Genomic DNA, 24,667 nt, shown 5'->3' on the forward strand with positions numbered 1-24,667 from the left:
TTGGGGCATGCAGTATTGAACATCCTTAATTATAGCCTCGGTTTTTCAAATTAGCTAAATTTGAGTGATGTCTTGGGAAAATTGGTAATTACTGCATTGCAATGTACACCCTATCTCAGGCTGAGGATGGCTTACTTTTTAGAAGTATGAATTTCCTTGCCTTAATTTCCTCTTTAATTCTCTCTTCCCCGATCCCATTCTTGTATTGTATTTTAAGCAGCTGCCTATGGCAGTTGAGTTTCTGGAGAGGTACATGGCTGAGGGTGACCTAGTTGGAAGTAGCAAGTGGGTTTCCCTCATAGAGCGCCTGATTTCATTAGCTTACAGGTCATAATGGAGAGTTCTGAAATTCAGACCTGGTGAGACTTGTCACCTACACTTGAGAGAGCTTGTTCTGAGCCTTATACAGTATTTACTCCAATGCAAGACTAGTTTTTTTCCAGATATGCCATAAAAGGGAAGGGGGAATTTTACATTCAATCCACACTTGAATGAATGACAAACATTCATATCACAATTGCAATGGCAAAATAGATCTAATTTCACCAACCAGTAAATTTACACATTAAGTGTAAAGGTCATCCGCTTGTACAAGAGCAATAAAAAATTAAATATTTATTCAAATAATAAGCTTAAGTTCAGGCTGCAATGTTGGCAATGTAGATTTTTAAACACATCACAAAAGCGTGCACAAAAATTAATTTGAGCAGAAAACAAAAATACTAAGCATTATACTAGACAGCTGCTGATTTTAAGAAAACAAAAAGATTTATAACTATACAAAATATAAAATGTATTAAACACTACCATCCACAGAACAGGTTTTTTTAAATTGGTTATATTTAAAAATTACTTGTGTAGTTAATTATATAGTGAATTGCAAATGATTATACAAGAACCTCCTTTTGGTCAGCAATACCGTGTTGCTCTACAGCACACCCAATCACGTTGCAAAACTGAGCATCATTATTTATACCATCAATAAAGAAAACAATTATTGATAATACAAGTAAATATCTGATCTACAAAGAACGAAATTATTTTTCCTTCAGCTCGGAAGTGCTTTCCATGCAAACTCAGCACTTGCTTGTTTTAAACAGAATGTACTACCAAGCAATGTCCAGGGTTGTCGATGCTCGTAAGACTAAATTTTACAAATCAAAGACTCAATGTTAATCATGCAACCCTCTTTGTTACCGGATAAAACCACTGTGCAGCACTTGTCAGATGTATTGCCTTTCTGGAATTTCATTCAAGGCATCCAAAATTAGGCCTAATGATAAATATACATATAATGGAAAAGGACACAAAACTATTTGATACCACTACCGGTAATGTCTGTGCTACGTGAAAGCACCTTTTAAAAAAGAGCCTATGCGGCAAGAGATAAGTGTCTAAAGATTCAAAATGAATCAACAGTATTGGATAACAATATAATTCTCAACTCAGAAGCTGCCTCAAGATTAGATGCATCTTCAGTTAATGTAACAGGAAAAAAAGGCAATGGGTTTTATTTTATTTAACGCATCCACTCAAACTGACCTAAGGCCACCGGATTTGCAGACACAATGTGTTTCTTCTTCTCTTTTTACAGTTCTTTAGACTGTAAGATGATAAAGGAGATCTATTTTAAAAAAACACAAAAAAACAAAAATAGCTATTTTGCCTAGACTAAGAAGTTGCGCCAGGTGTCGGGTTCACATTCTGAGTGGCAACTTGCGGTGCAACTTCAATTATTCGTGGTTTGTCTATAATTCTGGCAGTACGATTGCCCTTTTCTACAATCCCAATGATCCACGCTTGGTGTCCTTCGCCATATTTTGGAGACTTTATTTCAGCACAGAAGCGTGCTGCTTGTTCACGCGGTAAACAGATAAGGAGGCCCCCTGAAAAGAAGAACAATTGATAAATTAGCTTCTGGTTACATTTCATGGGATAAACATGGCTTGCTCAACAGCATGCCCAGGTAATAGGATAATCTTCTTGTGGACTACAATGACTCCACTTTCCCTATGCTAACACTAGATGGGCACTACACCTGGCCCAATGCAGCTGAGTGGTAGGCTTCAGTGATAAAGTGCCAGGTGAAGTATTGTTGTTGTGTTAGCAACTGGCCTGATATTATAAAATCAGATAATGAAAGAGGATAACTGAACAGGTAGTGAAAGCATTCCAGGGTTGGAGCAGCGATATGGGTTTTCTGGGAAGATCAGAATTTGAATTATTGGATGCTCTAAACAGAACATAATACCATTTTGCATATTTATTTTTAACTTATATTTAGTCAACGAAGTTTTAAAAGTACCTCATGCTAATTTTGTGTCCCCACAGCAACAAATATTTGAACTAAAATATATGTTTGTGTGTGGTGTGTGTGTGTTAAGTTCTGTCAAATCACTTCTGACTCATGGCGACCCTATGAATCAATGTCCTCCAAAGTGTCCAATCGTTAACAGCCTTGCTCAGGTTAGGGGGGAAAACAAACAAATCAAGTGTGGCTTAAATGCTATGTTCAAACAAATTCAAAGCTTCTTGTGGATATTTTATTGTAATAATAGTTGTAAAAAATGGAAGACTACTCTCCTTACTTTTTTTTTCTTAAACAAGAAGGCAGTGAAAACTGGGCATGCTCATTTTACCATGCCCAAAGAACTGTGCATGATATGCCATGGATGTGGCTGTCCACTCATTTCAACAGATTTAAATTTTTGCCTGCCGAGGTCATTAGAGAACCTCATCATTTATGTTTCTTGTTTGTTCCCTATGATGCCGATCATTACAATACTTTTTCCATTATGTGGAAACTTTGTTTTTGTTTCATTTTATGTATTTGTGGTTTGGGGTCTGCCCCCCTCCAGTTTACAAATCAGTAAAACATAGTTCTGAAATAGAGAATCAAACTCTTGTGTGGGTGTGCATGTACACACCTGCATTTACAAAGCTACATCCATTGTATAGGGGAATGTATTAGAATGTGAAGGACAGAAATGCCAGAGTACAGCATCTACCACTTACACTACAGATAGGGCGCCATCTAGTGACCCTCTATTAGAAATTCTTGCAGCACTTCTGCCAAGGCAAGATACTGAGAAGATTTCTAATGAAATTTACCCAATGGTGTCAGGCATTCTGTCTTCTCCAAGAGTTCAGTATTTCAGTTGGGGTAAATATTAGAAAGGGCTGTCAAAGATAGGACATTTTGGAGGACTTTCATTCATAGGGTCGCCATGAGTCGGAAGCGACTTGATGGCACTTAACACACAAATATTACAAAACTGCTTTATTTTCTTTTACAAAATCTATATCCTGCCTTTTCACCCTCATAATGCAATGGTCTTTCATACTTTTTATATCGTAAAAACAGTAGAGTAATAAACTGAATATATTGGTTCGACACAGGTCTTAATGCTGATTTATTTCACATATGTGGCTATAAGCAAATTCTGGAGGAGAAAAAGCATTAGAAAAGGATTTACCTGATGTCTCAGGACATGTCCCATGCATGAGACCAAACATATTGCCACATGCTTTGCTAACTGCAGCCATTTTGGCGAGAACAGGAAGATTATGTATAACAAAAGACACTTCATTGCGCTGCTGTTTGGCTAGATTTTGTGCATGTCCCAGGATTCCAAAACCTGTAATGTCTGTGGCTGCATGTGCATTGAACGTGTGCATGAGCCCTGCAGCTAGAAACAAAAACAGAATAAAACGTTATGCAATCCGGAGTACCGCTTTTGAGCTAATCATTTAGTGTTCTATCCACTAAAAAAGTTCAATGAAATATGAAGCATTTAATGAACTGCCTAAATGCTAACCTTTCCTGCCTTCCCAATCCCAAACCAGTCATTTAAGCCCCCCCCCCCAACATTGTGCTCCATGGGTTAGTAGACCTTCAGGAACATCATGGTAATCAAAGTGGTGGTGGTGGTGGGGAGACTGGCAAAAATCCTTCCCTTTTGCAAACAGAAGTATTTAGCCCAAGCAGAAAGGAAGCTTAGGATCCAAGCCATGTTGTTTAAAGGGGGGTGTTGATTTTATTCCTGCTATGTTAATTTAGGCTGAGACTATTACTTTACTGATGATGGGACAATATTTTATGGTTTTATTGCTTTTAGTGTTGGCATACTGTAGGATACTTTTGTAAATTCCTTTGAGGTCAACCACTGGGAAAGGCAGTCTATAAGTATTGTAATAAATAAATTTATATAGATGTTCTAATGCTTAGGAAAACTTTGTTTCTCAATACGTGTATCCTGCAAGGTAAGCCAGCATCATAGATCATTTTCTTTATCTAAAGCAACATTCTAAACTGCTCTTTACATGTCGTATTGATAATAGTCACCACTAGAGCAAGCTTAGTAGCCTCATATCTATTAGCAGGGCAGTGAAGCTGGGCCACTCCCCCACCATGGACAAGATCCAGAGGTTTCAGCACACTTTGACTTCCCAGGAATATAGGAAAATATAAGTTAGAAGACACCGCCCCCCAGAACAGGCCAGTAATGGCTGAGCACACATAGCCCTCTAGGCCATGTGTGTGTTTTAAGGTCAGTGGATACGCATTGTGAAACACTCATCATGTGATTATAAAATTCTACCACCACCTTTTAAGACTCAAACTTTTGAAGTCAAAAACATGAGCGGATGGTCTGGTACTGAAAAATGTTTTCCCTTATCCTGAAGTCTTTTTTGTTAGGGGCTCAACCTGTCCCAAATAGTGTGAGGAAGGGAAGGCAATAACACTCCCTCCCCTTCCCACACTGAGCAGCTCAGGTCTGGGGACAAACAATTTCCCATTTGGCAGTGTAATGCTATTAGGGACGGACTGCTGAAGCTTGATGAGCAGTGCCATCCTGAGCAGAGGTACACCTTTGTGAGCCCACTGACTTAAATGGACTTAAGAAGTGTGTAATCGTGCTAAAGGTGGCACTGTGAGACTCCCCAGGCCCTTTAGCCACTGTTCCACACTGTCTTAACTATACAACTCAACTATACATGCTAGTTAAAGCCAAATTGTCTTAACAATGAAGCGCTGTATGAGAAACGTTTCACTTGTTACCTATCTTAAGAGGCAGGATTGCTCAAATAGATTAAGTAGGTGCTGCAGCAAACAACTTTAATACATTCCCTCATGCAAAACCAGAGCAACGTTCTAAACTTTGGTCTGTTCATAGGAGACTAGAGTAGCTTACTTTTTTGCCAATGGTAAACCTAAATTCCTTTTAAAAATACATTCTCAATGGAAAGATATCTAAATACAGATTATGCAGTCTTACCACTGTAAGAAATAATTAGATATAAGCAGAGGATTTTTTTTTTTTTGCTTTTATCCAACTATGAAACAATGAACTATTGTTGGGTAACTGAGGGCAGATACTTATGTTGTCAGGACTATAAGGTTTACAACATCCTGTCACCTTGCAGGAATTTTTAGTTCCCGAGCCTGGTGTCTGAATTGTTGCAAATTTAGACACACCAGAAAGAAGTCAGATGTATAAGCATTGGTATAATAAAACAATCAGATGACAGCTAAAGTAGAATACAATGTCCCCATGATGTGGGTCATAAGTCCCTACGGTCTGACTGTTCATGCCCACAGACTATATACGTATGCTTTCATTTAAAACCTGCATGTAGGCCATGGAGCTGTAACCTAAAACGTTAAGATGTTAATCCTAGGTTTTTGGTTTTTTTAAATATTAATATTAATGTAGAAAATTTAGCTGCATTTTATAACCGAACGTTTGTATTGTAAATGTAGCATTCTTCCACTTATTTTAAGTTTTTAATTAAAAAAATGTTTGGACACTCTTAGCTGAGTTGATATGTTATAAAGACACTGCTATTTGTTGTAGTTACATCAGAGGAAATGCTGAGAATGAGGGCTGGAAGTAGGGCTAATTGCCATTTGGTGCTTGTTCTCAGAACTTTCTCTGGCAGCAGCTATCCTCCCTGATAACAATTTAAAAGTTAAGTGTCTGGATGTATTGGTTTTTCTCTTCTCAGTCTTTTCTATTGGAAGCTGTGGCAGCAGGGGTCCACTGTAGCAGTCACATACATTCCCAAAGATGGGTGATAAACCTCCAGCACGCCAGTTCAGTTGGAACCTTTTGGAAAGCTTAGAGAAACTCAAGGAAGAGGCTCCTTCCCACTGCTGGCCACTTTGTGTATAAGGATAGGAAAGGGAGACACCCCCCCCCCCCCGGCCAAAGTTCTGTTTTGGCCTCCAACAGTAACAGTTAGGAACTACTGCTTTCATTGAGAGGAGATATGGTATGTTCTACAGGATGGAAATGATCTAAAAGGAAGCCAAGCACCTGCAAGCCAGTACCAGAAAATGGATGACAGCAAAAATATCTATAGCTTAGACTGACTTAATCAGAGACTGGTTAAGCAAGCTCTTAAAAACTATGCCTATGAATTTAAGTATTTGTTTGCTTCTCTGAAAGTGTGCAGATAACAGGACGCAAGCCCTGCGGGCACAGGCACAAACAAGAGGCGTGCTGAGGTGGGTAGGGACAAGATAGCGGGCTTTTTCATTGGTGGCACCTCATTGGTGGAATGCTGTTTTGAGGATCAGCTGGCAACCCACCATATTCACTTTTATGTCCCAAGACAAACTACTTTACTCTGGCTTATAATTAAGAGGTTGATCTTTTAAAGGTGTTTTTATAGTCTAAATGCAAAGTGCTTAATGATACTTTTTAAAAAGGATTAAATGTTTTGGGTTGTTTTTATGCTGTAGAAGAGATAGAAATCTTGTTTTTGTTCTCTAAATCCTACTCCCAACAAGCAACGGAAAAACAGACCTTCAAGTTTTGGTTATCAAAATATTGTGAAGTGTGTCTATACGCTTGAGGCCTTTGAAAATCTTTTATTACACAGTAATGCAACATCGGTATTTTCTAGGTTCTAATACATTAAATACACACTTTATAAAGCTAGAATCTAATAGGTTATAATTGATAAAATAGACAATGTGGGCATTTTAAAAAACATTATTCACTCCAGAGTGATTTATTTATTTTCCTAGAGTTCAAGACATTCTCATACCTGTTCTATTGAGCCGTGCCATATTCATCATTGCTTCTTGATATGCTAGCTCCACATCTTCTTGCGTGACAACCAATTTGATTTTATTCCATTTTTCTGGCTATTGTGAAGAAGAAACAAGATTCATTTGTCTACACTGCTGGCAGTAAGAACATAGTTAAGCATACTAATTCCGCACGTAGGGCAGTTATTTGGCATTATTCAAGCATCGAGTTATCAAATGAATACATGACGCTGCTTTAATATTTTATTCAGCTGGCATCTGTATAGCCATGGAAATATCCTACACAAAGGTTTACAAATGCTACAGGCTAGAAACTAGCTGTAGTGAGGAACTGAGACATACTCCAAGGCTGCAGTTGCCTATGGACACAAGAGGCAAAACCCATCAATGCCAAATGTCACACCCACCCAGATCAAAAACTTTCAAACAATTCAGGTCAAATCAGCATTCCAGCATCCAATCATGAACACAGAATAAGCAGCTGCTATGCAGTGTCTAAATGGTTTACAGCACCATCCTAAATCCTGGAGACTAGCACATCTCCAACATAGGTAACCTATATCTTACACACTCTCAGTGGAGGAAAGGTATTTTTTGAAAGATCCAGCTCCGAAGAACTGAGGGCACAAAAACTGCAGTGAAATCCAGTGACACGGTTGACACCTGCCAATTATAGGGAAGCATGGCTGTACCCGCCCCCTCCCCATCATGTTAGACACAGTCTGCAACAGCAATCTAATACACAGCGATGCCAGCATATCCTCTTGGCATTACCCTGCCCTCTCACACAATGGTGCAAGGCCCCAGAGGAGAAGGGGGAGAATGCCCCAAGGTGCAGCTTTTTGCAAGGCAAGGGAGACACAAGGACAACAGCAAAAAACACTCAACAGAAGGCATCCCTGTCATCTCCCCAACAACTCACCAGGGAAAGCACCCATGTAGGATACACAAGAGGCTCAAATCTAACCAAAAGGAAGGGGGGGAACATGGAATAAGACAAGTTTAACTTACGGGTCAGCAACAGGCAAAATAGAAGACAGAGGAAGGTCTAGAACCCGCACTTCACACACTGCAAACCATTCATCTAACCACACACACAACTGGACTCATCATGGGGTATTTCAAATCCTCTATTAGTCCTGGCGTTAAAACCAGCCATGTATACTACGGCAGAAAATACTACTGAAAAGGCTTGTGCTGTTCCACTGTGCTATACCATAGTATGCAGGAGGTGACTTGCTGAAACTCCACATGGGTCTAGCCACCAGACAGCCCAGAAAAGATTCTCCGTCAGTTCGAACTTTCTGCTTAGCATCTTCCTGTATTACAATTCTTCCACTTCATTCAAATGGCTAGTCACCATTGCCTGTGGCTATTTATTCCACAACCTTGTTCTCTATCTCTTCTCAAGTGCCCCGCCCACAACGTACACTGCATAGTTTATATAGGAAACCAGCAGTGCTCAGGGCGATTGTGAACCCCAAGGACCCCATCCCTCCTCCTTGGTACAGCACAAGTGTGCATACAGCAGACCTCCCGCCAGCGTTCTCCCAGTGCAAGTCCCCATGCCAGCATCCTGGGAGGCATTCCTTTTTAGGTGACGCAAGCCTGCTTTCCCCTATGGGGGGAAAAAGCTTTTTTCCTATTTTTATTTTGGAAAAAAGGGTTTTTCCCCTTCCGCAGTGGCCAGGACGCCTCTGAGGAGGCTTCTCAGCTGCGCTGTCCCAACTGCCACAGTTCCCCTCCCCCCAGGAATGCACTGCTACTCTCTCACTGTAGAAGAAGGGAAAAAAAGAGTTTTTAATATACTGACTTTCTCTACCACATAAGGCAGAATCAAACCGGCTTACAATCACCTTCCCTTCGCCTTCCCACAACAGACACCCTGTGAGGTAGGGAGGGCTGAGAGTGTGTGACTAGCCCAAGGACACCCAGCTGGCTTCGTGTGTAAGAGCAGGGTAACAAATCCAGTTCACCAGATTAGCGTCCGCCACTCATGTAGAGAAGTGGGGAAATCAAACCCGGTTCTCCAGATCAGAGTCCACCGCTCCAAACCACTACACCCCACTGGCTCTCTGTAGGGGAAATGCCACATGCTAACAACCAAATTATCATTCATGTCATCCTGCAGCAAGAGGGGAAGAGATTGTAGAGCCACAAGATTTCTCTACTACCTTCCCAAGTAGAACTTCAAGGGACAAAACAGTAACCACACAGGCTTACAATTGTTAGCCTATGATTCAGTGATTGAATTAAAAAAGATTTATATAGGAGTACAAAGTTAACCTCTTTTAGAAGCTTTGCATTTCATGCACATATTGGTCAATCACAGCTTTATTTCTGCTTCTCTTTCCTTTTTTGAAAATGTAGGAAAAGAACCCCTAACCAGGTGCACATACCCAAAAAGCTTCCTTACAGAGACACAAAAGATATATTTTGTTTACAAGCAATATTAGAATCTTTTGCACTAGTTTTCATTACCAAGAACGTGCTGCTTGACAACCCAGGAAAAGTAGAAACATATGAAATATATACAAATACAGAGTATCCTTAATTTGCAAGTCTATTTGTCAGGGGAACAATAAATGCATAAGGTGAACTGCAGTCAGAAAAAAATTAATGTCATTTTGTTCTTTTATAGTTCTTCCACTCCAATGAATTTTGCATCAAGGGCAGTAAACACACACAAACACTTTTGACGTGTATACTAAATAATAACTCCATACATCCATTATGTTGAGAGACAACCAGAAATGTACTTGTTCTTACAGTGAAAGGTTTCAATAGCGCCATATGGAATAAATTTTAGAAGTCTCTTTTCTATCAATAATTAGCAAATTTATGAACAGGCCATCAAGAAGGAAATGAGGATTTAAATCCCTGCTTTCTATTGTTTTCTTCTTTGGTAAGTTTCTAGAAGGTCCAAGCAGTATGAACGTCCACCCAGGGTACACGTTTTTTTGACAGAATGTATGCCGAAGTGACTCCGCAAATGTTTCTCTTAGAATATGGTTTTCTGCACATCAGAAAACAATGCCACTTACAGTTTTCTATTTACACAAAATAGAACCTGGGTTATTGAACTATCCCAGAAATATACTCATTTTGCGGGTTTTGCACTGGGGTACAGAAATAACCCATGAGGTTTTCTCAGAAAACAGCAATCCAGGGATGGATTTGAAGTACTCGGGAGAATTACAGCCCCTCTTGATAATCTGGAAACCATTCTCATCACACAGATGCATGTTCTTGGGGTGCAAAAGTACACCAGGTGTGAACATTAGCAATTATTAATGTTAGATGTCTTATTTTAAAATTGCAGAAGTTTGTTAATATTCTAATATCATATGTCCAAAACATAGTTTTTGTTTCAAACTGAAGATAAAAAATATAGTTTTAAAAAGGAACACAACGATGTGAATTATTCAGTATACAGAAAGTGAGGGATGAATCTATTTAAGAGACACATTTCGCCTCCTTTAAAAGTGTGTTTTTAGAGTCTGAGTGCTTGGATACTGTGAAACACAATGACCTGTCACCACAAAAGAAACTTTGGGGCACATTTTTTGCCCTGCAAGACATTAGAAATTTGACTTGGGATAGAAATATACACCAGAATATGATTTGTGTAAGTTTTTTCCAGAGTGTAGCTTCAGTGATATGGTAGTTTCACATCATGGAGTAGGGTCATGGCTCAATAATAGCGAGGATGTGCTTTGCATGCAGAAGCTCCCAGCTTCAAGCCATGACATCTCCAATTAAAAGATCTCAGGTAGCTGGTGTTGGAAAAGAACTTTTTCTGTCAGGCAGTGTACATCATGTTGAGCCAGATAAACCAATGGTCTGATGTAGACAGCTGTATGTATTTATACCAAGTCCATCCAATAAAATGTACATTCTAACAAAATCACTGCAGTCCCATCTCTGATACACTACCACTTAACACTACCATCATTTTTCACCCCACTGTAATTCAGACTAATTTACTTACAATATCTAGCCACTGGTGAACAGCTACAGCCACTTGCGTTCCCAAAGGTTTAGTTAACACAAGGACATCTCCTGGTACAGCATTATCTGGCCTGCAAGCAAGATACAAACACATATCCATGTGAAGTGATTATTCCCCAATCACAAATCTGCAACAGAACATATTCAACAGTTCTCAAAATTAACACTTTTTTAAAAAAGTAACCTATGAAATTCTCTCATTTAAAGGGCACAGATTAAAACACCTTACACTGAGCAAGACATAACACATCTTAAGTTGCATACAGTGAGAGATCTCTATGCTTTCATTAATATTCAGAAATGCAAAGTAGTGAACACTTGAACCCACCTTATAATATTACAGAAAGGACACTACTCAGGATTTTAAAAGTAACCACTCTAGACAGCTGTTTATTAAAAACAAAAACCAGATTTATGATTGCTATAAAATTTATAGCCCTGGCTTGGATGGCCCAAGCTAGCTTGACCTTGGCAGACCTTGGAAGTTAAGCAGGGTCAGCCCTGGTCTGTACAAGGAAATCCAGGATTGCTATGCGGAGGCCGGCAACACCAAACCACCTCTAAATGTTTCTTGCCTTGAAAAACCTACAGAGTAGCCATAGGTCAGCTGTGATGACTTGACAGCCCTTTCCACTACCACCAGATTTATAAATAGTGTTTATAATCATTGAGATGATAAAGAGAACGATGGGCATATAAACACTTAATATTTTTTAAAAATAAGGATTCAAAATATAAAACAGACTTATTTTAATCCGTTATATTTAATAACTGTTTAAGAGAATGTTGACTATCGATAATTTTAGAAGTAAGTTCACCTTTTAGTTCAATACCTTTCACACAGGATTAGTACTTCAACTCACATTATAAATTCATTAGGCTGACAAACTGTTGTAGCTACTCCTCCTAAAACGATCCAAGGGTTTAACACTGTTTGACCACCAGTCACTGATGTTCCTGCCTCTTCTGCTGCATCTTTGAAACCCTGTATAACAAGAGGCATCACTTTGTCCCTTTCCTACAGATCAAAAGACAAGTAGAAAAACTTAATCTTCCCTTCCTTGAAAGAAAAAAAGTCTATTAGAATATTACAGCAGCTAACCAGCATCTACCTACTAGCTGATAAATAGGAACTGCAATTCCAAGTGAAATCAGGGTAGAATCAGGCTTTCAGAGCCATTTCCCAAAAACACAAGTAAACAAAAAAAAGAGTAAATGTCATTTATTTCAAGGATTCAAGCCTATGCTCTTCTTACAGGGCTGGAACAGGTCTTAATATGCAAGATGTGACACTCTTAATAGGTGAAGATGACTGCTGTAGGAGAAGATAAAACAATATACTGGTACATATTTAAAAGTAAAAAGTGGCCCTGTGTGATACAAATTCTCACATGCAACCACATGCAATTACCTCCTCTTGCTTTCTCTGCACCCCCTCTCAATCATTTTTTTCTTCATGTGTTAGTCTAGTTAATAGTAACTCATTTTTGTCTCTCCCTTCATTCAGCATGCATCATGATGGATGCTAAAGGGAGAAGACAACCACATAATGAAGAGTTTCTAGAATGGGCTTACCACTAGCCCTAACCCACAGTGATAGGAAGAGGGAGCGCGCACACGCAGAAATATGCAGAGTGCTTTTCCTACCCATTCCTCCTCCTCTTCCCCCCCAGAATTCAGTAGCTATTAATCATTCAGGAACTTATTGCAATTAGAAGACACTGTATTATCAAATATATTTATCACTTATGTGATGTGAATTTCACATAGCTAGTATTGTTCAATTATTAAGACACTGCCTGAAGTAGGGATACACTACTGAAGAGATCAATCATCATAATCAATATATCTAATTATCAACATTGTCCCATCTAAAGGTAAAGGTCCCCTGTGCAAGCACCGGGTCATTCCTGACCCATGGGTGACGTCACATCCCGACGTTTACTAGGCAGACTTTGTTTACACAGTGGTTTGCCAGTGGCTTCCCCAGTCATCTTCCCCCAGCAAGCAGGGTACTCATTTTACCGACCTCGGAAGGATGGAAGGCTGAGTCAACCTTGAGCCGGTTACCTGAAACCAACTTCTGTTGGGATCGAACTCAGGTCGTGAGCAGAGCTTGGACTGCAGTACTGCAGCTTACCACTCTGCGCCATCGGGCTCATCTATAGATACTTACATTTGGAAACTGGAGCCATGAACAAGACAGATCTTTCAACAAACCTAAGAAGAGCTCCAAGTTTGTATAAAAATCTGAAATCTTAAAATACACACACATGGGGGTTATCCCCCCCCCCAAATAATAGAAGCATCACCTGTATCTTTAAGAAATGAATGCCCTCTGCAATGGCTACTGTGATTCCTTTGCAACCTTACAACACTGCCAGGCTTTAAAGCTTGGTTTGTACAAGACAGGGCCCTTTCCCCAGTAGTTTGGGCCTCCCAGTCCACCACTGCTTCCCTGCCCTGGAGGGAGGACTCATCAGGGCCAAGGCCTAGCAGCAACCATCATAGACTCACCTAGGGCCTCATTGCTATTTGACAATCCCCACTGCACAAATGCCAATGTGGTGGCAAGAGTATCAGACTAAGATTTGAGATCCACTATGCCATAAATGGGTGACCTTGCACTCTCAACCTAAGCCATGTAACAGGGTTGTTGTGAAGATAAAATGAAGGAAAGGAAAACAATATAGGTTACTTTGGTCCCCAATTGGAGAAAGGCACGGTGTAAACAAATTAAAAAAAAAATAATGACATGGGGAACAGTGAAAGCCGGTAGTTAAGGAGAGAAGGAAGCGGAGAAAGGGGAGAGGATACAGGGGCTGCCAGGAAAAAGGAAAAGTGGAAGAAGTGTGGAGAGGGGAATAGGAGCTGCCCCCAAAGTATCTGAAGATCCTGCTCTTGTTTTATGATAAAGTTCAACTTAATTCCCAGATTTATTGATAGTCATTAATACTGTTTTTCTTTCCAAAGAGCTAGAGAACTGTTGCTTGTGATGTGTATCTCACTGTCACTTCTGCTAAATAGGAACTGCAAGTTTTTGCAATGTTTCTGGATAATGCTCCCTTGGTGAAGCTTGTTTCTAAATCCAAAGCAAATCCACTTGCTTACTATAATAAGAACATAAGAAGAGCCCTGCTGGATCAGACCAGCAGTCCATCTCATCCAGCATCCTGTCTTACCCAGTGGCCATCCAGTTACTCATGAAGACCAAAAACCGGGCACAAAGGCTGAGGACTTCCCCTGATGTTGCCTCCTGTCACTGGCATTCAGAGGTTTACTGTCCCTAAATATGGAGGATGGCAGCTTCTATTTTACACTCTTAAATTTGTATAATTTTTCCTAATTTTCCCACAGGGCAACAACAAGCTAAACTGGGCACAACAGCTTTCTGCTCTCTTTCTAACAGTGGGTTTATTTATAATTAGCTAAGGCATTCCCCCCTTGGGTCGTTTGGTACAAATTAAGGCCCTCTTTAATCATAACACTGGTGAGTTAGAAGAACTGTTCTGCCATTTTCCAGTCACTGAGAGTCTCATTTAAATTGTGCTGCAACCTGTGCAAAGCAGGTACCTGTGCATAGTTTGCATGACAGAGATCCACTACCTTTGCCAATATTGTGTCGGTGTCCTGCTGCCAATGGAATGCACATCACCAAAGATGTGCATCCCACTGAAAGCAGTACATTACAGACAGCATCCTCACACAGATATTCATTTTGATTCAAAACCAATGGGCCATCTTCTTGCATAATAAAAAAATGTTTAGAGGAGTCTTTTCAACTCTGTTCTAGTCATTCATCACTACAATTATTTTGGAACCGTTAGCACCACTCAAAAGAAATCCCCGTTATTTACTTGATCACCAATTCCAGGATGAAATAAACCTGAATAAACCTTTAATCTTGCCACAGCTTGTTTATATTCTTCCAGTTAATTTCAGCTCTTAATGTATTGGCAAGACTTCCATGGCTGTTAGCCCAGGATAACATTCTGAATCACCTGAATGAAAGCGGAACTAGAAACATGGTAATAAAGGCTCCAACAGTACTATCAATTCCACAAAATGTGCAAAACAGAAGTTTTCAGGAGGATATTCTTGTAACGGAATTGATCTGTAGTAGGACAGAATGGTCCAGAAGGGTGTCTTTGGCAATTTTTGTACTGAACATTCACATTGTTGCTCGCACTGCCATTCAGTTTTGTACTCCTAGTCCTACTGCATTGTTCATTAATGTCCTATACTGTATTTTTTTTCTTTTTCTCTACTTTATAAATTAGCCTTGAGTTTCAGTGAGAAAGGCAGGCTATAATAAGCTACATAAATAAGTTACATGCTTCATTCTGAAATGCAAAGTGAAGAAACTGCAGATTGGAAGGTGAGAAGCAGAGTGTGTACATGTGAGAGAGAAAAATTAATTTCTTGCCTGCTGCTAGTCCTTCAAATGTCCTTTTCTCCCTACCCCCTGGCTCCCATCTGCTTTCCCCCCAGCCTAGTTTACAAGGCTAGGTTTGCTGCTGAAGTGAGGAAAGGAAAGGTTGAGGATCTGAAATTTCTTTCCTGAATGCCCACACACAAACACACACACCTCTACCTACCTGCATGCCAGAATTAAAACCCAAGGTTAGCAGCAACCAGGGGATTCCCAAACACCTAGCTCTTCTGACAGTACCCACAGTGCTAAACTGCAGGAACTGGAACAAAAAATGGTCTGCAGCAGGTATTTCTGACACATTATGAAACTGTGACCTTTCAGCCCCTTCTAAGCATAACATCCATCCTGGACATCATATTTAGTTCCCTGGCTGCTAAAACCCCTATGGCGGCTTCTTCTGTATCTGATGAACTCCTACATTATATCATTTCTCTTTGCCTATGTCTTTCACACAGTCACACTCCTTACACCATCTATTCTGCACTTGACAGGAGCCTATGGACTTCATTCTTCTTTATCAGTTATCTACATATTTCGAAAATCCCACCACCTTCGTGGGTAGAAACTCATTACCCAATGCAGCATATACAATTGTTTCTATCCATTCTGCTGCTATCTTTCCCACTCCAGTGAGAGAAACACCATTCAACAGCAAGGCAAAACAGTGGTCAAGAGGACTAGAGATTGACCAGTCATAGAAGTTGCTGCTTTTGCAACACCGCAAAAGATCACTTATGTTGCCTACTCTCTTTAAAAATGTCTAAAATACAGTGTGCATCATTCACTAGACAATTTACAGGAATGCATTTGCATCATATGTCTCAATATTATTTACAAAACTTACCCTGTCTGTCATTTTATTACTGATCCCAAGAAGCATCAACATGTTATCACACTCTGTGACTCCCATAGCATAAAGATCACTTAGAACATTGGCACAGGCTATGCGTCCCTGAAAAGAAGCAGAGTCTATCAGCACACAACACAACTTAAGCAACAACAAAATGCACCCCAGGATCCTATTCAAGGAGTATACCCATTTAACAGCAAAGGAGGTGGAGGGAAGGAAAAAGCAAAGGAAAAGCAACAAAGACAGGAAAGGAATGAGAGAGCATTTAAATTGGAGCAATTCTTGGAGGAGGCTAAAATATGGTACCATCTTGTATCATAGGTTCAGCAGCCAACTTTATTTGGAACCAGATCCATGAACTTGTAGCTTCTAATAAATGCAACAGTCTTGATTTAGTAACGTCATTCACCCAAGTAGAAGATATAAACCAGATTTAAATTCCTGCTAGTTGCTTGCATTGGATTCTGTCCCCTGCTCAAGTAGTTATGTACGTTTGGAAACAAATGAATTGACTAGTTCTGAGCAAATCTGAAGCCAACTGGTATCATACATCTCACTCTACAATCTACTTATGAGTAGCAGAGGCCCCCAACTTCAATGATACTGGTTTTTTAATCTTTAAAAATATTCTATACTGAAAACTCATGTTACCAATGTTTAAAATATGAGTTATCTTCATAAACACTAACCAAGTTATTCTAGCAGATAAAATCTACATGATTAGATTCTGCTCCATTGTGCTTTTTTTTAGCAATTTCTTTCCTACTCAAGACAAAACAGTCTTAACAGAATAATGCAAAAATAAGAGATTTAAAATAAAGGTCATCTAGAAAACAGATCAGAATATGATTAATAGTGTGCTTAGCACTGCTATAGTAGACGTTCTGTATTGCATCAGAAATAGATTGATCCATCCCAGCTGTCAGTGGCTCTCTAGTGTCTATGGTTGAGGTCATTTGCAGCACTACCACAGAAAATTCTTTTAACTGCAGGTACTGAATCTGGGACACTACATAAACTAAGTGTGCCAGGACTGTATGGATGTTGATACTACAGTGTGTCCTACCCACTGCACTGTAAATATATTGAGGATCGGCCTCAATCTGCCAACAACTGTTAGTACATCAAACAAAGTACAGTGATGTAGAATTCAACTGTTGCTGAAAATTGAGACATAGTCCTTTATAAGGCCTAGGCTCTGATATAAACACATAATAGGAGAAATCATGTCACATTCTTTCTATATACTTGAATTATCAAAACCTAATCATTGAAGATGTTTGCAAGGCAAGCTTCTGGTTTATGTTCTCGAGGACAACATATATTTCAAAACTGCAAGGAAATCAACTCTCTTGTCTAATATCAGATCAACTCCAGAAAATTAAATCCATAACTGGGTTTGACTCAATAACACACAACACTTTAAGACACTATCCAGCAAACTATCATTTTCTAATATATTCAGAACACTTAACGTATTTTTCTATTGTTCAAAATCTTATGAAGGATATGGCAACGTTTTCAAGGCACAACTGAACCACAGGTTTGTAGCTCAGCCCTCTTTCATTAGGACTCCTGATTTAACAGTATTTGACGCTGGGTTGTTGCATGGTTTGCCTAAGATCCCACAATCCTTTCCCCATTTAAACATTAAAATACAGCAGACACTTGTGCAAGATTTTATTGTCCCAACCATTTTAGAGTTACGTATAAACAGCTAATAACAGATTTTCAAAATGTAGCACTATCTGTAACTAAGTCCACTCCCTTGTGAACCAGGACTTGAAAGCTATTCGTAAGACAACTGTACACAGGTTAATGAATCACTGGTCATTTCAAAGTTAGAAAGGTGAATGCAGGACTCTAGCCCTTACACAGAAAACAGAACATAAGAAACCCTGGATGCAGTTTAAAGGTAGATGTGGGATAGGACAATTTGTCTGATAGTGGGAACTGCAGGCTGCCAACAATATGGACACACTTTGCTTTACTGTTTTTAAAAAGCAGTTTGTCACTTTTGAAAAGAAAATAACTGTATCATTAACATCATAACAACAGTTGCAGCTGCTGTTATGTTTCACATGCACATACTGCTTTAAATTGTGGCATTTGATGACAGGCTTTACTTGCTGTTCTTTATGTGTAGCTCTATCATGAAATTCCTTGCCTAAGGGTGCACATCTTTTGTTAAATTGCAGAGTTATTTGGGTCCAGCACAATGTATGGGAACTACAAGAGCACACAGTACAAATCCACCTGATAGGACTGTACATCATAAGTTATTAATAAATTACAGAGCAGAACAAGACAGTGTCACAGATGATCATGCATAAGCACCAAGTAAACACTCTTTCCCTCAACATTCTGGTAACAGCAAGAGACAAACGTTTAGGCAACTTACCATCATATAAGGATCATCCACAATAGGATAAATGTAATCTGTTGTCTGCACCAGAGATAGGCCTCCATGTCTTAAGGGAATAACACAAGTATCCATTCCAATTCCTACAGAGACATCATTAACCAGTGATTATAAGCAATCTACCACCACCAGAGGAACGCACCCTCACAATACTCCTTATCACCCAGCAAACCCAAAAGGTGCTGAGGGAATAGCAGCTTGGTGTGATCATGCAAAGCTTACAAATGATGTTATCAGTCAGCTTCTCCTGTCTTCAGTCCTCCTATTTGCTAGTCCACACACTGGACAGTCATTTGAGTCCTCTGGTGCACAGCCCTGGGACACTGCAGTAAGCAACCAGTAAACTGCTATGGTAACTAGCAGTGCTTTTCATCATCTACATTTAGTGAACACCACCTTCCCATAATTTGCAAACAGGGACCCCCTCATTTGCACCTTTTCACTTCCTAGACTCAACATATTCTATAATGGACTGCTCCCTTGAATGCTGTCGATATTATTGACAGTCAGCAATCAGTCATACAGGGGGGCTACTTTAAACATGGGAATTGAGAGTGGCAGGCCAGGTGTCTTTCATGTCCCCACAACGTGGACTTTTCAGGAAGAGACATTATCACAGCTACCAGTCTCTCCACACACTTCCGTCACTGTTAAGAGCCAACTGATACTTCACAGAGGACCTTATATTATTCTCATCTTCCATCAAGAAGTTCAGAGCTACTTTCACAGGCCAGCCTCCTATGAGATCCCTCTTAGCCTTAACAACATTGACAAAAATATTCTTTGCAATACAGGATCCAGTACCCATTATTAGTTTCATGATAGGTTCTACCATACTTAAAACCAAACATCCACTATACCATTCAAATGCCCTGCATCTGCCATACCAGTTCCAGGTGGCACACCCTCATATACATCATTTTTCCAGAATTTATACACCACTTTTCCATACAGGTGCTCCCAGACTGGCTCTTAAATATAACCCACCAAGATTTCAAAAAATTGACTTTTTAAATTTTGTAAAAGACAAAGAAAAAAAAGGCACAGGTAAAGTTCAGCAGTTTAAAGATCTGATGAATAAGGATGTTTTGCCCAGCACTTGAATGATCAAAAAGCTGGTCTCATGGAGAAATTTTAAACAGGCTGCTTAGCGGGCCTTCTTCCTGGTCCTAACCAGTTTAATTTCTGAAACTAAGAGCACCCAGATCTCAAAGACTGGGCACATTCATATGCACAAAGGAAGTGTTTCGAGCACCCAAGCCCAAACACTGAGAGCGATGCTAGCCAGCAGGAAGGACAGTCTCAGAGCGATGCTACTTTTTTTGCCTAGCCAGCCCACACTTGGGTTTCTCTACAAAGGCCTACTTGCCAGCTCAAAAAGTTGTTTCAGGCCTTCTGAGATACCACAGCTGTACATTCTCATTTAGTACAAGGAAGCCTTATGGAACAGAAGCTGTCTCTTGTACACCTGATTAGACAGACATGTTCCAGAAATTACCGGAAACCCCAGAAGCCCCTCAGGCACCCTGTCACTGCACACAGGAGTGGTGGGGACAGCATGTATGCCAGCAAGCTGGAAAAGAATTCCCAAAGTGTCACAAACTTCCCTCCATGCTAGCCAGCACTACTCACAGGTTTAGGGCAGAATAATTGAAAAGGGAATGGGTGGGGGACACACGGCCATTGCTAGTGTATTACTCAAGTATGAGCACACTCTTTAATACTTTAGTCAAAGTACCAGCTTTCTATATTTGGGCTGCTGTGCCTCTTTAATATCCCAGATGCTGAAAATTTCAGTGTCCCTGTGTTCAATGAGGTAGTTGAAATCCACATGACAAATGGGGTATGGCAGAGTGTTAGAAAATTAGACAGTTTACATGCTCAAATAAAATAATAAAGATGTGTGGGGGGGAGATATTTCAATTTGAGCAAAACACAAAACTCTGTCGCGTGCCTCAGATTTTTAAAACCAAGTTGCAAACATTAAAGTACCACCGCTGTTGGTAGTTAGCTCAGATTCTAGGTTAGACTATTTCCCCCTACTTAGACAAATCCGCCTGTCAAACACACAAGAGCAGTGCAATGGCTGGCTCACTATTCTCAGCCAGAACAACTTACATGACCCCCAAAATTCTCCCAAACTCTGATTTGGGATGTTGGTTCAGCTGAGTAGTCTAATACTGTTGGATTATTCCACCAGGTGAAAAATACTTTTATGTACTTTTTACATTGTCTCATGATGCCATCTGATAGGAAGGACTAGTGTCAGGGCCCTGCAGGCATCTGGACCACACTTATGCATCCTTCATTTAGGAACCAGCACCTACAACTCTGGATTATGATCTGGAATTTGACTTTTATAGTTGTTATGCATGTTTTAAGTGTATTTGAAATATTTTGGGGGAACAATCCTAAACAGACGTACTCAGAATTGTTGCATGTCCTTGGGGATGGCAGCTTTTATTGCTGTTTGAAATATACCCGGAATTCCAGGGTGAAATCCAATAATAGTTCTTTTGTAATGTTAAAAGTTTTTTATATTTACAGGCCTTTAAAGCAGCTTACATATGGAAATTAAAATACTAGAATAATAAACGCAGACTAGCAAGCATAATTGAAACAAACCATTAAAAATCAAATGCATCCATCCACATTATGTGTGGCATATAACACAACTATATGAAACCCCTTACATAAGCCCACAGCTATATTTTGCTAAAAGCTTGCTCACTGTAACATACGTATACTTATATAAAAATTCAACTTTTAAAAAATTATAAGGAGTCTAATGTTTCCTATAATTAAACCAAATAGTATTTTATAATTAGCATAGACTCTCCTACAGTTCTAAGAAATGAATGCTGTAAACACTTAACAAATGTGCGGCTGGTCAGATCTTAAACACTTTTTGATCAAATAACCCACCTTATCCTTTCATATAGGCAAAACGTAATATGTGAAACAACTAAGTTACCTGTTCGCTAATAAGTACATTGTAAAACTCACTGATTCAATTAACTTAAATCCGTAGCTCTTTTGTGGGATCAGGACCATAGTCTCCAACAAGTGGCACCACCATTAAAGAACTGCCACTTACCCAATCTTGGCATAACAGCTCCCAAAAACTGTTCATCTTCTTGGAAGTGATTTTCTTGTAGAGACTCCAGCAATTTCTGTAAGACATCCTGAGGCACTTTACAGCCAGTGCCTTTCAGTTCAGTAAAACGGGTTAGCCGAAAACTCTTGTCAAGTTCATAACTTTCTGGATTAAAGGACTCCCGAACAGACATGATTTGGGTGCAAGAAGTTCTACAAACTTTTCCTCTTCTTTAGGAAATGTTTAACTTTGTTTTCTTGGAAACAAGCCTAGTTTAAAAAAAAGTAGTGTTAAGATAATGTTGAATTAACCTGTAAACAGGTTTCCAGACATTAAGTATACGCAATTACAATATGATACAGAATAGATACTCCTGTGCAGCATGCAATGATTTAAAACAAAAACAGAAATGTGAGTTACATTCCTATATTGTAAGGTGGTGAAGAGAATATGTTAGCTAGTTTAACTGAGACTACCAGATGATCCTACTCTGCCAACATTTAAAATATCAGTATTTATTTTTGCATAAACACTACTTAAACTCTCACATAGAAGTTTTCATTCTCAATTAAGATCTTTTTAATTCTACAGAAAAGGAGGACACTGTAAGAGATTTTAAGGCTTTACTGCTATAACCAACCTGATATCAGCACCGACATTTGAAATCTATCTAAAGCACCTTGGCTACAATCCAGAAAAGTCCTATTTAAGTCCCACTGATTTCAGTGGAAGTTAGCAGAAGCAACACTGAATTTTGGCCATATCTTAATGTTTCAAGCAGTGTGCTGGAATTAAGTAATTGTGAAATAAGTCAGTCAGAACTCTGGAACCTAATGAAGAACATCTGATAACACCAGGACTCAGTCTATTCACACAATCAGCTTAATCAGGGGCAGCTTGTGCTTTCAAAGTCAGCCTGTACTGACTTCTAGCCACATCAGCTGCAGCAAGTTTCATATATACATGTGCTGCAATGCTGTCCTCCTTTTGGCATGCCACTGAAGACCCACATGAGTTCAGAGTAGCATGCTTAAAAGCGGCGGGGTTGATTTCATTATACAGTGTGGTAAGCTTGTCAAAGGCTGATCAAAAGCCACACATATAGTTCATCTACATCAGTGGTTCCCCAAATGGGCAGTACCACCCCCCAAGGGAGGGGATTACCAAGGGGGCACTAAGAGACAAGGGGCAGTAGGGGGCGCTACAGGCATGCCCCTTCAACTGTGTTGCCCGCTAATTTACAATAGATCAAGCTATGGCACCATGCTGGCAAATTCCCCCCCCCCCGACTTTGAAGAGCTGGTACCACTGTTGAATAAATTTCAACAAAAAAAGTTTTAATTTGATTTTGAATAGATGTGCAATTAATTGTTACGGTTTTGAAATTTTATTATCTTCTTTAGTGCATCATGCAAACCCCAATTTTGAATAATGTTTTTTATAGGATAGGGGGTGCTGGGGCCAAGTTTGTGGAACCAAGGGGGCTGTGGCCAGAAAAGTTTGGGAACCACTGATCTAGATCAGTGTTTACAGAACTCACTCCCCAGGGATATTAATTTGTCCCGTTCTATCACTGCCTTTTGCCAGCCGATGAACTTTTTTGTTTTGTCTGGTGTCCTTTCAATTATCTGTCCCTTTCTACCTTGTGTTTTAATCTGCTGCCGTTTTTATATGTATTTTAGCTCTGCTTTAATTGGTTTTATGATATATTTTATTATGCTGTTTTAATTGTTAGCTAACTTGGAAGGATATAAATGTTATAATAACTCCGTGTCTTGTATTTGTAACCACACGCTAGGAGAAGGTTCTGATCAATGAAAGCCACTCACTTTTGCCAAGGGAATGTTCACATAAGCAGGGTGCCACAGAGCAACCGGCCTTACCCAAGGTTGCGGGCTCTCTTCCAAGAAATGGAAAAATCAGTTCTCCAGTTCACAGGAGAGACTATTCCCAAATAGCACTGCTCACAGGTTATTTGCAGACAAGAGCTTGATTCCATTCATTCATCACTAGAACTAATATGTTATTTTCTTCGAAACTCAGTGCAAACAACTTTTAAGAACACATCCCCAGGACATGCCTCAGTACATACACAATCAGTAAATTCAAACAGGATGTACAATTGAACTGTATTTGAATAAAATTATTCTAAGTATTATTTAAAGTGGTCTTATATGTTACAGTTTCTTCAAAAGGAAAAACTCTACCCTAACAATTATTCAGCTTAAGTTACTTGCTAGAATGCTACTGTTTGTTAGTATGTTGCTTAACTATTCAGGAAAGTTAAACAATACTGAAGTGTATTTGATATACTTTAAAGTGATGGGGTGAGGAAGAGTCTGAAACTTTACACAATGTACACTACCACAGGCAGGTAATAACCAAGGTCAAAGCTGTTATGGATTTACCACAGCAATGACCTAGCCAGTAAAACACTTCTAAACTACACTGATGTCAATGGGAGAACCAAGTAAGAGCATGTCTCCCATTAAGAAGCCAGCCAAGGTTAGGCAGAACTCTGCTAGCAGGATTTAGTGGGAAGCTGAAGTTTTAAAAATTCCTGTTGACTTCCACTCAGGAATCTTTTAGAAAATAGTAACTTTTCCTCCCCCCTTCCTGTTCCCAAAAGCCATGCTACTTATAAACAAGTCTTCTAAAGTCAACATTCTGGCAGCAATACAAGCTATTTTCCCCATAGAGAAACCTTTGCCTTACAGCCATATTAGTAGTGACTACTCAAGGTATCCTCATATTTTTAGGGCACAGAGAATCCATGCCAGTGCTCGAAGTTA

At 39.6% G+C, this 24,667-nt stretch overlaps 1 protein-coding gene across 1 annotated transcript; it reads right to left on the minus strand.

The window, feature by feature from the left end:
• Window positions 1-600: 600 nt before the first annotated feature.
• SEPHS1 (selenophosphate synthetase 1) lies at window positions 601-22,110 on the minus strand. The gene is made up of 8 exons (XM_056846710.1): window positions 21,876-22,110; window positions 18,758-18,861; window positions 16,351-16,458; window positions 11,935-12,089; window positions 11,052-11,142; window positions 7,057-7,156; window positions 3,477-3,689; window positions 601-1,886 (listed from the first exon to the last, which is right to left on the minus strand). The coding sequence occupies exons 1-8, from the start codon at window positions 22,066-22,068 to the stop codon at window positions 1,672-1,674; spliced, it is 1,179 nt and encodes a 392-aa protein (XP_056702688.1). The 5' UTR covers window positions 22,069-22,110; the 3' UTR covers window positions 601-1,671.
• Between the last annotated feature and the right edge of the window lie 2,557 nt (window positions 22,111-24,667).

This window comes from Euleptes europaea, chromosome 3 (genome assembly GCF_029931775.1).
Source record: "Euleptes europaea isolate rEulEur1 chromosome 3, rEulEur1.hap1, whole genome shotgun sequence".
Taxonomy (NCBI): domain Eukaryota; kingdom Metazoa; phylum Chordata; class Lepidosauria; order Squamata; family Sphaerodactylidae; genus Euleptes; species Euleptes europaea.